General features: G+C 37.5%; 1 protein-coding gene across 9 annotated transcripts in view; it reads right to left on the bottom strand.

Moving 5' to 3' along the window:
• The window catches only part of LOC135200764 (ubiquitin carboxyl-terminal hydrolase 47-like), a 138,624-nt gene that overhangs the window by 101,136 nt on the left and 22,379 nt on the right, over positions 1-15,109 (bottom strand). For 6 of the 9 annotated variants that reach the window (XM_064229385.1, XM_064229387.1, XM_064229386.1 and 3 more), the window contains exon 1: positions 6,785-7,211. The exons of the other annotated variants lie outside the window; for them this stretch is intronic. In XM_064229385.1, the coding sequence (XP_064085455.1) occupies positions 6,785-6,915 (131 nt within the window). In that variant the 5' untranslated portion in view covers positions 6,916-7,211. Of the gene's footprint in view, positions 1-6,784; positions 7,212-15,109 lie in introns of those variants that run through there. 9 annotated transcript variants of the gene reach the window in all.

Here is a 15,109-nt window from a genome sequence, read left to right as displayed (position 1 = left end):
GGATTGTGCGTCTATAGCACCAGCCAACGACGCACACCTTCACTTGACCGCATCTGAGGAGCAACTTAGCGCTGCCCGGCCATCGCTAAGTTTTTTATACAGCAGCACATCGAGAGCTTCACACGGCATTACACGCCGTACGGAAAACTCGATTGCGCGGTACATTTTTTGTTTACTTGTTTCACATTTTGAATGACTCACCTCCTGACTTCCTTGAAATATCAAATCATAACATTCTTCCAAGGCGACGTCATGACATGACAGTCAGCGAGTTCAGCTTCCCAGCAATACGCATTCCACAAATGCTTCGCTCAGACGCGCGTCGCAATGAAGTACGGAATTCCTGTCACACATTGAGAGAGAAATCTCTCTCTCTCTCTCTCTCTCTCTCTCTCTCTCTCTCTCTCTCTCTCTCTCTCTCTGGATGAAGGCACTTGCTCCATGACAGTCTTGAACACCAGGTATGACCTCAACTATTCGAGACTGACTTCATTCAGGCAAACATGACAATTCTCACTGTGACTTACCTCGGACTAGTGCTTAATTTATGAATAATGAATACCCTGCTGTATTTCGATGAATAATCAATGAAAGCAATGAAGGCAGCATGTTTCGCATGAATGCAAGCGAGCGTGCATACGCAATACCCTGTTCTTATACAACATATACAGTATATAATATATTCCTACATTTTCTATGCGATTTTTTTCGATATAAAATGTATGGCGATTAAAGCATTTAGGTATAAATCAGTCAGTCAACACGCACACACATTCAAGAGATGCTTGTTGCAACACCATTAAGAAGAGAGACAGAGAGAGAGAGAGAGAGAGGGGGAATGGAGAGCCCGTGATTGCGGCCATGAAGTCCTGAATGACAGCCAGATAGAAGAATGACAGCCCGAAGGCAGCCCTGCCAAAATCCTTCGGCGATGACACATCCATCAAGAGCTCTCTCCCGCCATCACGCAAAAAAAAGGGAATGGCCAGAGTTGCATCGACTTTAAAACCGCAACACCAATGCCAGTCTCTTTAAATATCACTTCATTATTCATCACCAAAATGGAGCTTGACGAAATTGATTCAGTCGTCAAATTGAGTTTCTGAAAGTATTTGTTATTAAGCATCCTCAAATTGAGTCATAATAATAGTATTACTGATCATAAAACATTATTTTACTCGAGTTTATAAAAGTAAAAATAAATATCAATAATACAACGATAAAACCATAGCTCCTATATTCAACCACGAAGTTTTTGAAAGAGAGAGAGAGAGAGAGAGAGAGAGAGAGAGAGAGAGAGAGAGAGAGAGAGAGAGAGAGAGAGAGAGATTTCTTGAATCAAAAAACTCATGGTTCACGACGCTACCACACCTCACAACCCGAATTCTTAGGTTAAACCTACGTAATCCGGCGTCAATCTAGACGTCCTGCTACATTATCTGAGACTATATCGAATGACTCTGTCATCGCCAAAGAGAAAGGCAACCCGTGGAAAGTATAAGTGTGATGTGGGATCGTTTCCTAAGAGTGACTGCACATTTTCCTGGAGAGTTCAACCGTGCTATAAATCACCTAAGCGAAGCTGCGCAGAAACGTAATGATAAGATGAGGAAACGGTTCGTATCTGAATCACCACAGTAATTGTGACGCCAATAAGAAGTACATAAATTGAGACATTATTAGCCTTGGTGGGTGTATTATACCCCAAAAAAGTAATCAAAACTAAAATAAAAACATTTCAAATGGCCATCAATTCATTTTAATGGTGAACGATCGGCAGAAAGACTACATTTTGATTATATACTTTCTCCTTCCGAACTCAATTCAAACTCGGAAGCAAAATACTTAACTTTGTGAATGCAGCTCTTCTATTTAGTATACTAGGAACGATAAAAGTAGGTCACTGGACGTAAATAAAACGGAATTTAGTAGAGAGTACGTGTGAATAATAACAAATTTAAATAAACTAAACCCAGAACCCGGTCAGTACCCCAGGCGACAAATTCCGCGCAGTTGTAAATATAGACTAGAAAAATAACGAGCGAACAGTGCACCTCTATTACCGCGCGCAAACACAAGCAAATAAAGCAAAGAATGTCGGTGATGCGAGGTGCATCTCTCCTGATATGATCAAGCCATTTAGGAAAAAGAAAAATCGACGAATTCCTAGATTGGAGAGACAGGCGCTGGCTGAATCTGCAGTCCTTTGTGTGCTATTTGAGGAGAGAGAGAGAGAGAGAGAGAGAGAGAGAGAGAGAGAGAGAGAGAGAGAGAGAGAGAGAGAGAGAGAGAGAGGCAGGTCACAGGGGTAGTGAAATCACAAAACTATAAGAGAACCTCTAAATCAAATCAGGATATGAACACTCAAGAGAAATGTGAGGAACTTTATCAAACCTCAGGACATCAGAAGGTGAGTAACCTTAATTGTTCATTATCTTGAAATTCCCCAACGAAACGGCACCAATGTAATTACTGGTATGCCCTCATTAAAATAGAACATGCCAAGTTGGCAGTCATGACACGAGACTAAATATACATAAAAGCAACAAACCGACTTCTGGGAAATGATTAAGTGATTTTTAGCATCAAGCAACTACAGTTCCCTCCGAAGGTGAACATCTCAAGGTGTAAAATTTGGGGATTTTTCCTTAATAATGACCACCAAGAGTTTTAAACAGGTATGTTTCCAACTTTACGGCGTATTTAGTACAATCCCGTTGGGTAGGACCGTAAAAACAAACCAAGACTGTAAATATCTTAAATATAATGACCCCAGGAAATATTAATCGTCGTTAACGACCCTCAAACACTGCTGTGGGTCATAATCTAGGAATGATCCAAATTCGGCTTCATACAAACTTCTTGGCATACAAGACTACGTCTACAACGAACACAATGCACAACTAGCTTTCTCTTAAATCATACATATGAAGCAAAATATGTATAACTTAACTTTAAACAAACTCTTAGTTGAAAGGCATTAAGTTTTAAATCCAAATTATGCATATTTTGGATTTTGTGAAAACTTATGCCTTTAAACTAAGAGTTTGGTTAAAGTTAACAGTTGTCTCCAGCACACGATTTTCCCATTTTTTCGAAGATACTGCAACACACATGATAATATAGGACTTACATCACATGCTTCTCAAGAGGGTTGAAGTCAGTCTATTGAGATATAATACTAAAAATTATACAACTTTAAAAGAATGAATAGAATAAATATCTCACTAACAGAGCAAGATTTTCGCTCAGTTATCTCCACCTTATAAATCACTCTTTCGCTAAATCAAAATGAAAGTTGGTCTTCCTCACATGACGGCCTTCTAGATGGACCACCAAAGCAGCCTAGGAAGTCAATAATTCAAACAAAATCACCCCAGCTGTCACAACACTCAATTCTATAATACACAAGACCATCAGCTGCAAATACTTCCAATCTTAAACACACTAAAGTTTCTCCAGTCCTCGATTTCTGGCCGCTTGCGTAGGCGCAAAAGTCCTACATACTTTATTTTCATAAGAGAACCAGATTGCCAAATCTCTGAACAAGGAATAAAAATAAACGCAAGAAGAGATTCCTTTCAGATAAGTAAATGTCTAAAATCCACTGTTGATCCCGGTTGACTACAACGCAGAAAAAGATATAGGTTATTCAAGAATAACCTATATCTTCTTCGAGAAATACCACAGATATTTAATACGAACCTAACGTTCCATAATCATCTGTGATGTTTTTATCCCAATATACACACATTATATCTTTAAATTCTCATCCGTGAGGTGCATCTAACCCACATATGCCTAGTGCCTTGAAATAAGGTAGCTCACAAGCTAGTATACTGTCTAAAAACTTGAAATAAGGTAGCTCACAAGCTAGTATACTGTCTAAAAACTTGAAATAAGGTAACTCACAAGCTAGTATACTATTCTTCAAAGACGTTATTACCACTGGTGAAATGGAAAAAAAAACTTACAACTAAGAAACTAAGACAATAAGATTAAAAGGACTAAAACAAGCATTACTCTAACTTAGCTAAACTGCCTTCTGTTCTGAAGGATTTTTAGTAATATCTTCTGGTCAAAATAACCCATGAAGTCTGCATTTCATAATGGGCGTATTACACTGAAAAGTTTACGTTGATGCACGTGCATAAATACTTAACTAGCCCATACAGTATTTATAAAGAAATATATTAAATAAAAGTTTTCAAAAATCACATTAGGAAATAAACTCAATAGTTTACAACACTACAGTAACAAGCATCAAGCAATACAACTTAATTTTGTATAATTACAAAACACCACCAGCGCCCCTATCCCACATAACGCAAAAGGGTTAAGCGAGTTTCCACCACTAATGTCTTTCCTTTATTCTATATTGCCAAAATCTCCCCTCATTTCCAGCCTCCCTTCTCATAGTGAGTACCCAAGATTGTCTGGGTCTTCCAGCTCTTTCCGTGCTCTGTACAAGAGCCAAGATGTTGTTTGTTTGTTTGTTTGTATGGTGCTTTTACGTTGCATGGAACCAGTGGTTATTCAGCAACGGGACCAACGGCTTTACGAGACTTCCGAACCACGTCGAGAGTGAACTTCTATCACCAGAAATACACTTCTCTCACTCCTCAATGGAATGGCCGAGAATCGAACCCCCAACCACCGAGGTGGGACGCCAACACCATACCAACCACGCCACTGAGACGCTGCATGAACCAGTGGGTGACCAGGGTTAACATGGCACGAGTGACTGAGCCAAGAGCAGAAGGAAGAATAAATGCTCCACTATCTTCTGGTCACGGTGACGGGGGAAACCGTATGAATCGTTGTTGCATAACATTACGATTCTAACTGATCAAGTAAGACAGATGACAGAAAGACTGTTGTGAGATGAACAGTTTGTGTTTAGCAAGAGAAGTGGATTTGCTGGTCGAGTGCTTTGAAACCATAATGGAAGTTTGCCCTAATGTGGAAAATGCTGTATGTGGCGTTCATAGATCTAGAAAAGACGATTTATACAGAATCGATGGAGAAGCAACATAAAATCTGCAGAGAGTAATTTAGGACTGAAGGAGAGACCTTGTGTTAGTCAGTCAGAACAATTAGAACAAAATGACCGAATTGGTATAAAATTGCTCTGACTGCGAAAGGGTGTTAGGGCCGCGATGCTGTTTATTATCTTTCTGAAAGGAGTGAAATTCAACATAGGAAGGGAAATTAGACATGAAATTAGACACAGGAATGGAAATTAGATATAGGAAGAAAGGTGTGGGATAAGAAAATGGAATGTGAATGGCGTGTAAAAAGTTGATATCTGCCGATAGCCGATTGTGGATAGTTCAGCGAAATTCCGGAACTGCCAAAAAGTCTTCAGAAGGAAAAAAATTCTGAGCACAAGTAGTATCATTTTTCTGAGCAAAAGTAGTATCAATGTTAATAAGAATGGCAGAAGAATGGGAAAGGTGGCTCGTACAAGAATCGGTGTCAATATAACTGACGATGATATGAGAGAAGTCAGTCGAGGAATAAGTGATGAAACGAAGGCGGCAGGGTGTGTCGAGTGTGTACGCAAACAACGACGGTGATGCGTGATAAGACTCCTGAGCCAACTTTCCTCTAAGGAAGTCAAGTGTAAATGTAAGGAAAATGGCTTACGCTGCTGAGAACTATTTGTGTAGCATATATCTCATAATCAGAACTGAAAGGGTGTCAAATGTGAAGATGGGTTAGTTTAGGTAAAAGGCTGGCTCTATATTTTGAGATGGTGGGTATAGAAGGAAAGAATGGAGGTCAATAGGTTGCTTTAAATCGTAAATTCCGAAGGGCTGGAAGGAAGCAGGAAAAGGCTCTAGAAATTGGGGGACGGCAATGTAATATAAAGGTATTGTGAAGGACAGAAGCACTATAAAGGTATTGAAGTACTACTGGGATGGAAGGGCCGCAATACCCTGATAGTAAATGCAATACAGAGTTGAATTATTGTGAGGTTTGTCGTATATGAAGCAGTTGATCTTGAGCCAATCTTCTGTAAGGGTTCATCTGCTATTCTGCAGTTAAAATATGAATGTGACAATGACTGTTGTGCCGTTTTTGCATCTGGAGCCAACAATGTTAGAAGAAACAGCTTCAAATTGATATATATATATATATATATATATATATATATATATATATATATATATATATACACATATATATATATATATATATATATATATATATATATATGCTTATGGTATGTATGTATAATATATATATATATACACACAATTTAATTACATCCCTTCAGTAGTTGTCTTGAACCTAAAAGAAAGAAAAAAAAAAAAGTCATCACACCGCAGAAATATAAGCAATGAGGAAAGTAGTTCGATTTTGGACTTAATGTCAGGGAGAGGCGGCGGTAAGCGTGGGTGAACGGAGACGGAAACGTGAGGGTGTTTGTGTGTGTTCAAGAGTGATGTAGGCATGTGCGTGATCAGACTAGAATAGAACGAAGCATCTGCCAGCGGCTTCCCCCTTTAGCTGGTCCTGAACGTCTACTGCTATTGCTACTGGAGAGGGGTGCCTGGCTCCTTGAGGATTTCCTTGAAGTCTCAGCGTCGGCAGAGTGCTCTCTCTCTCTCTCTCTCTCTCTCTCTCTCTCTCTACACACACACACACATACACTATGAACTTCAAACTTGTACACATTCGACAAGAATACCCGAATTGCTTTTTCAATCCCTCCACTTCAACATCTCACTGAGGACAAAGTCAAGAGACCTTTTTTTTTTTTGACCCAGAAACTAACCTTACAGGGCTGCAACTGCTGCTGCGACTGGTGTAACTGCTGCTGCTGTTGCTGTTCGGCGTTACTGTTGGGGGAACCTGTGGCTGCTGACTGTGCGGAGGGCTGTTGATGGTCTGTGGGTCTGCCATCATCTTTGAGGCACATTATAATCGTGGGTGTTTATGTCCGCCAATGAACACGCTTTTCAGTCGACTCCTTTCGATCGCGTCGACTACTTTCTAGCCCTCTCCTTTATTTACTATTCCTCTGAGCCCCTTCCCCTTTTTACGTTTCCTCTCTCTATCTCTCTTTTTTTCCCCCAGATTGTTCTTCTTCCTCCCTTCTCCCCTCGTGCCGTGTCACGTCACCTAACTAATGCCACTTCACCACCAAAACACACACAGGTGAGGCGACCACGATGCCCTCACCTCCACTACTGATTGCCAGGCCCTGCCCGTTTCTTGATCTCTCTCTCTCTCTCTCTCTCTCTCTCTCTCTCTCTCTCTCTCTCTCTCTCTTGATCCCTTACCGCCTGCCCCTCATTCTTCTAACCTCTCCGCCTCTCTTTCTGCTCCGTCCTTTGGCATGCCCCTCCCTACCCTATCCCTTACCCTTCGTGGTCATGCCCTTCCCAATTTTCCCTCACGGTCTCTTCCTGTTTTTTCTTCCTGATTCGCACGCCGCCCCACGACGCATCCGACCTCTTTATCAAGAGTCAAACTGCATCTTGGTGCTCAAAAAGAACAGCTGACCATCACTCTATAATTACCAGATACTAGAGGGAGGAAATACCCTCGACTTTGTCACTTCATCTAATAATACGGCGCACAAGAAAAACTTCTCGATTTTCAAGCTGCGAACGAAACTAGAAATGTACGCTTCACATTGAATTGAACCTAGAATTGAGGCCAAAGGCCCAGCACTGGGACCTATTGGGTCATTCAGTACTGAAACGGAAATTATTGAGTGAGAGATGTTAAGATGGAACAAAGAGATTATGAAATACTTCGAATATTACATCAATTGCAAACAAATTCGCTGATTTAACAAAAATAATAAATAAAGGTCTAGATGTTACTTTATATTAGCAAATCCCTTCACAGCCTCCAAATTCCCACTCCAACTATAATAAGATCCACACAAAATAAAAAAAAAAAAAAAGATAACTGTGGACGAGAGGGGGGGCAAGTAATAATTCTATAAAAACAGAAAATGACTACGGGAGATGCCTTTACATACGTAAATGATTATCAATTATGGATCTCTCTCTCTCTCTCTCTCTCTCTCTCTCTCTCTCTCTCTCTCTCTCTCTCTCTCCACTGATTATCACGAGACAAGTCTTCCAAATTTATATACCGGAAATTTCACCTCACTAAAACTATATGTGGTATTGGCTCCCCCCTCACGGTCCCCTTATTCTTTAAATATAACATATGCGTAGAATATGGATGTAGGTCATACGCAAATACACCCGCTGGAAATGGCAAAGTATGTCAGGGCACGATTGTTAGTGCGCGCGTACTATTAAAATCAAGATAAAATCAAATAAAACGTTTTTTAAGGCATCTCCTGTAAACTAAAATATCACTGTTTTTATTTTCCTTTCACTTGACTTCGATCAAAGTTCTCCCTGTCAGCTTCACTTGACTTAGTTAATCACTTTTCCTCAGCCGTGAGGTTTCTCCTTTGAAAGACTAAACGACGTTCCCTTTCGGTTATTAAATAACGACGCTTTAAATACAAAAATGGACAAACTTTATTACTCAGGACAGTGATGGTGGCAAAAGATGGTCATTAACGGTAAAATACAAGTAAATTAAACCTGCATAACCATATCAAGATTTGCTTTGAAAGTAAAAATAGAAATGTGAAGACACTTCAAATTGGCATTTACATAAAAAGAAACATTCTTGATAATTTGCAAGTTTCACAAAAACATAGCCATACGCAATGAACGTATCAACCTAAATATGTACAGAGAGAGAGAGAGAGAGAGAGAGAGAGAGAGAGAGAGAGAGAGGAGAAACAGCAGACGACTGTAAAAATACGTAAATAAAAAATGGATAACACAATGGACGCCTGGAAATTTTCGGTACTATCAAAAATACGGGTGGGTGCCTGTGGTGAGTAGTTGCAAATCATGGAAGTTTTACTGGTATAAAAAATAAAAAAAAATTACGACTACCAAGATGGAAAACTTGCGCAGTATATGCGGTGCCCTGAAGGGGGAAGAAATGTATCGACAGATGAAAGTGGTAAACAAAACTGGCGTAGGTAAAAGGATGATAATCAGAAGAGATGGTTCGGTCACGTGTAAAGAACAGACACCAACGAATTATGTAAAATTCGAAAGCGCCATAACGCAGGAGCAGAGGAAAATCTAAAAAGGCCAGGATACATGATACGGATGAGGTCATGTCATGGAAACACAGAGCCTTAACTTACAAGAAGCTTCAAAGTTCGTGCAGGACAGGGGAATGGTGTTCTGTGTATCAGGGGTTGCTGCACACTGCTGAAGAGCCTTCTGTGTAAGTGACAGAAGCGACTAATTTTAAGTTTACCGAACAGCGAGTTCATCCAGGATTATCAGCTACTTGTGTATGCGAGTTCATCCAGGATTCATCAGCTACTTGTGTATATTTGTCATTTTAAGAATCCTGTGTATTTTTTGGATTTTTAATGTTATTATTTTGTCATTTTTCAGACTGATGATGCACATAGTCATGTGCGAAACGTTTCTTAATGAATAAATCTTCTTTTAAAAACATCCATGTGTCTTCGGCTTTCCTGAAGTGATGTTTGAGGATCATACTGCAGATAGTATGTGTATGTATGTATATATATATATATATATATATATAGATATATATATATATATATATATATATACACATATATACACACACAAAAGGGCGTCAACTGGCTACAACACATCCGAATCCATCCGCCATCAAGTAAATAATTCACTTGACTGTTTACGTCACCATGGTCACAGTCGATTTTTGGTAGGACGGTGAGAAGGATATAGTCAATTTTATCTGAAGAATATGTCCAATATTTCATTAGCACTTCTTATCACAAAGAGAATATTTAAGAGTTGAACACTATGCTCACTAAGGCGGAAGTGTCAAGAGCAAGAAAAATAATACTCTTTGAATCCGAGGTCGACCTAACTCTCCAAATCAAGCAATGACAATATTCAACATGGGAAACCTAACTGCGGAACTTGCTTTCGTACAAAAATATCTCCCCTTATATAATCAATTCTGACTAGGAAATTTTCAACTAAAGAGTTTATGCGCAACTCCCTACGTATTCCTAAGTACACAGAAAGTTCGCATATCTCTTAACCTTTCCATATATCTGGACTTTTAAGCAAACTGTAAACATTTGAAAAACTTGAATATGCAAATATAAACTCCCTGCTTCTCTTATTTGCCACGGGAGGCGTTTTATGTCCTCATGCATGTTTGTACGTGTAACTTAACATAATATAAAGCAGTCCATGATTCGAATATAGGGGTGGACGCAGTGTTTCTTCTTTGTAGCTAAAATAAAAATGCAAAATTTCTATTATCATAAACGCAGATACATTATATATATATATATATATATATATATATATATATATATATATATATATAAAATGTATCTGCGTTTGTGATAAGAGAAATTTTGCATTTTTTTTAGCTACAAAGAAGAAACACTGCGTCCACCCCTATATGAATCATGGACTGCTTTATATAGCCATGTGACCTAAGTGCTGATGGTATTAAATGCCTAGCGTAGCAAATAAGACAGGCAGACAGCTGGTATTTACGTATTAATTTTTTCCTAAATAATTACTTATTAAATTATATATATATATATATATAAAATAAAATTAACTAATTAATTATTTAGAAAAAATTAATACGTAAATACCAGCTGTCTGCCTGTCTTATTTGCTACGCTAGGCATTTAATACCATCAGCACTTAGGTCACATGGCTATAGTCTCTACTATAATGACCCTCTCGTTCAAGTGGCCGTGGCTTTTCATAAGCATTTCTACTTCGAGTGTTAAAATGGACAGACATTCTTGATAACATCTTGCCTCTTACAATTACAAACACACTATGAACAGACACACCTATACATAGGCAAAAACTCACGAAACATTTTTTGTAACGGTAAGAAAGGAATTTTAGCGAGACTGTCTTTATCCTTTTTTAGCACTCAAGCAGAAACGCTGCTGCGTCTGATGCCAAGTAGTTGAAAAGACACGCCCACATGAACGAGAGGGTCATTAGTCGAGACTATAACAATGTGACCCAAGTGCAGATGGTATTAAATGCCTCGCGTGGCAAATAAAACAGGCAGACAGTTGGTATTTGCATATTTAATTCTCTTTATTTACTATATATAATATATATAAGTATATAATATATAGCAATTATTTAAAAAAAATAAACATATATATATATATATATATATATATATATGTGTGTGTGTGTGTGTGTGTGTGTGTGTGTGTGTGTGTGTAAGAAACTTTACAAAAATTTTCTTTTCTTTCTAAGCAATAGAGAAGAAACATTTCGTTTACCCTTACATTAAGTTATGTTAGACTGCTTTATATTATTTTGTGCTAAATCACAAAAAAGGCATTTATGTATGTATGTATGTATGTATAATTATATATATATATATATATATATATATATATATACACACAGCTTTCGTGTATCTCAACGCATGTGCTCACAAATATCTACACATTAGTACACGGGCTTAATACCGTTGCCACCAAATTGACCATCAGCCCTCTGATGGCATATCAGCAGAAAATCTCCTCTCCAACACTTTGCGACTTCTCCTCCACCAGGGCCATCATCATCATCATCATCATCATCATCATCACCACCACCACCACCAGCATCGACTCCAACGAACAACTTACACCACAAGTCAACGGCGTCCTGGCCCATGGCCACAATCACACATGCCGACACCAAAATAGATTCGGGATCAACTACAACAGCTCTAGCTCCACTCGCCGTGGAACGGCAGCGCAAGCGCGCCTACGTACACTTAACAAACACACATGCACATAGGTCTTTAATACACATCTATCTATCTCTATATATATATATATATATATATATATATATATATATATATATATATATATAGATATATATATATATATATATATATATATATATATATATATATATATATATATATATATTATATATATATATAAAAGTAAAGGCCCATAAACCCAGAGACTTATACTGCCACACCTACACATATGTTTTTGTATATATAGTACTTCTTGTAAAACATCCCATGTCCCATATTCCACCAGAGATCAGAGAACAGAAGTGCTCGAAATTTATGGTTGAAACGTTAAACTAGTGTTTTACGGGTCTTTTGTCTTCATATTATAGTGTTGGATTACAGTAAAAAGACATTCTATATATATATATATATATATATATATATATAATATATATATAAATTCACATCCCGCAAATCAAGTTGCAGAGACCAAGCTATTTATGAAGCAACAATGCAATCTGAGCGACTGCAAAGCCTCCTAACTCTGACTTCGTCACACTGCATACGTGTAACTATGAAACACAACAGGTAACACCACCTTTCTTTACAAAGGCAGACTTTTTCAAATTTATAAATGTCTGGTTCCCTGTTTTCACATGGTGTTTTTCTATTTCATCTACTTCGGTGACTCATAAAAATTTACAGGTTCTCGATGGTTGACATTATTTTCTTCTATACATCATACGTCGTTCTTAAGTTGCATTCACAATTATAATATATATATATATATATATATAATATATATATATATATATATATATATATATATATATATATATTATATCGTATATATACATACATCTAATGATTGTTTCAAGAAATTTACTGGAATCGGCAATTATACAAATCACTAATAAAAACAACCTAAATCTTAGTCTGGGAATGTACCATTTGGACCCATATATTTGTAAGATGTTTGTGAAGGACCTTAAAATAAATGAACTACTAATAAATTAGTGCCACATGTATATAGGTTGATTTGATTTCTTTCTCTCTCTCTTTCTTTTTCTCTCTCTATCTCTCTCTCTCTCTCTCTCTCTCTCTCTCTCTCTCTGGTTCGATATTCTCTCTCCCTCTTTCTCTTGCTCGATATATTTATATTTTCTTTCGGCTTTTCATTAATAATAATTTTTTTTGAGAAAATTTGTGTAAATTTCATGATATTGAATTGTATATGCTTGCGTGTTTTTTCAAAATGTACTGTTTTCTGGAAGAATAACTTGTTTACTGCGTGTGTTCCCCAAGGTGTGGCTACCCTCAGGTGTTTCCTCCTTTCTGTAGAGTGAAATCGCCCTTAATGCTAATCTTGTAGTCAGTTTGGATATTAAGCCTTCTTTTTGCTATGTTGTCCTCTGTAAAATCAGTTTGCCTCAGTAAAGGGTCCGAACAGGACCGAAAGTACTTGGTTATCTCGCTTTTTCATTTTTCCTTCGTGGCAAAAAACCTTTATTTATACATAGCATCACATATTATATACTTCGTGATCAAGTTATTCACACACACACACACACACACACACACACACACACACACACACACATATATATATATATATGTGTGTGTGTGTGTGTGTGTGTGTGTGTGTGTGTGTGTACGTATCATTACCTCTATATATATATATATATATATATATATATATATATATATATATATATATATATATACACATTTTTTGCTTACACCCCCAAAACATTACGCCACAAATGTTATGAAATTCACTACACTTTGGGAATAACCGACACTAATAGGAAATTATAATGGTTAAGTACTCGTCACTGGTCAGAAACGACGACAGACAATATATATTATATATATATATATATATATATATATATATAATATATATATATATATGTAGTAGCTTATTCATATGAGTCGCCAATAAGCTTATCAAGCGCTGTCGTAAAACTGTGGCACTTGAAATATGGCCATAAATGTGAAAACCGAAGAGCAAACGGAGTTGTAGAAATCATGAAGATTAAAAAGACCGTGAAAATCAAATGACAGTTCGCCGATAAATTTGTTGAAGAAGTTTCCACTGCGGACCTCAAGACGTCCATAATAACCAGCTTAACTGATTTCCTATCCTAGTTACGCAGGAAGGAAAAAATACAAGGACGGGGATTAAGATGAAATAATCTAAAAGGCATTCTGTAGCTGTGGTAGTTTAGAAAAATACATGAAAGGCATTCTGTAAATATGGTAAAGTTTTGAAAAATAAATATAAGGCATTCTGTAAGTGTGGTAAAGTTTTGAGAAATACATACAAAGCATTTTGAAGCTGTGGTAAAGTTTTGAGAAATACATAAAAGGCATCTGCAGCTGTGGTAAAGTTTTGAAAAATCTATAAAATGCATTCGGTAGCTGTGATAACAGTTTAGAAAAATACATAAAAGGCAATCTGTAGCTGTGATAAAAGTTTAGAAAAATGCATAAAAGGCATTCTGTATCCGTGGTAAAGTTTTAGCAAATACATAAAGTTTTGAATAAGACATTAAAAGTTCAATAGAGAGAACCTTTCAGTGACCCTGCCACAACACACCTGACATGAATCTACAGAAAAGTATAGCTGGGAGTTTTGCCTTCAACCACATAAATAAAACCATCACGTTATAAAGAGTAATGACAATTATCCCGACGTCCATATTTCCCCTGGGACGAGCAAGTAGTACCTCGTGGGTCCTGCTCGTAACGCTATCAATATTTAGGCTCCCGTGAACATTTTATCACTAACATCAATTTCGATAACGCAAACATACCCTGGCCGTTTTAGGGTACCCTTGGGGAAAGCGTCAGAGACGTTCCCACCACACGGTACGTCTGCTGGCCGTTAAGACGGACCTCAAAGGAGAGACACGCATCTCGTTCGCCCTTTAAAAATGTAGGAGCTGGTTCTAATATAGATATGTCAGAAAGAGCACTACAGGGTTGAGAAGAGCCAGAATCTTTCAAAGTTGTAAGAAAAATGTTTGAATTACTTGAGGATCTTTCAAAAACACAACGCATTCGCTATTAATATGTGCCAATAGAAAACCTTCAGAAACCTTATGAAGATATGTTAACACAGACAAAAGGGCCAATTCAAACGTAAACAAAAGGTCCTAGCATAAATATCTGGATGATGTCCTTTACATTATTAAACGAGGTTATTTCTTCAAATCCATGAAACTTTGTCAAATGTAAGAAGACTTTCAAAATGAACGCAGACGACAACAGACTAATTGACGTCTTTTATGACTGCACA

The sequence above is a fragment of the Macrobrachium nipponense genome, chromosome 27 (genome assembly GCF_015104395.2).
Source record: "Macrobrachium nipponense isolate FS-2020 chromosome 27, ASM1510439v2, whole genome shotgun sequence".
Classification (NCBI taxonomy): Eukaryota; Metazoa; Arthropoda; class Malacostraca; order Decapoda; family Palaemonidae; genus Macrobrachium; species Macrobrachium nipponense.
Note: the sequence above shows the minus strand (reverse complement) of the source record. Positions and strands in the feature narration are given on the sequence as shown.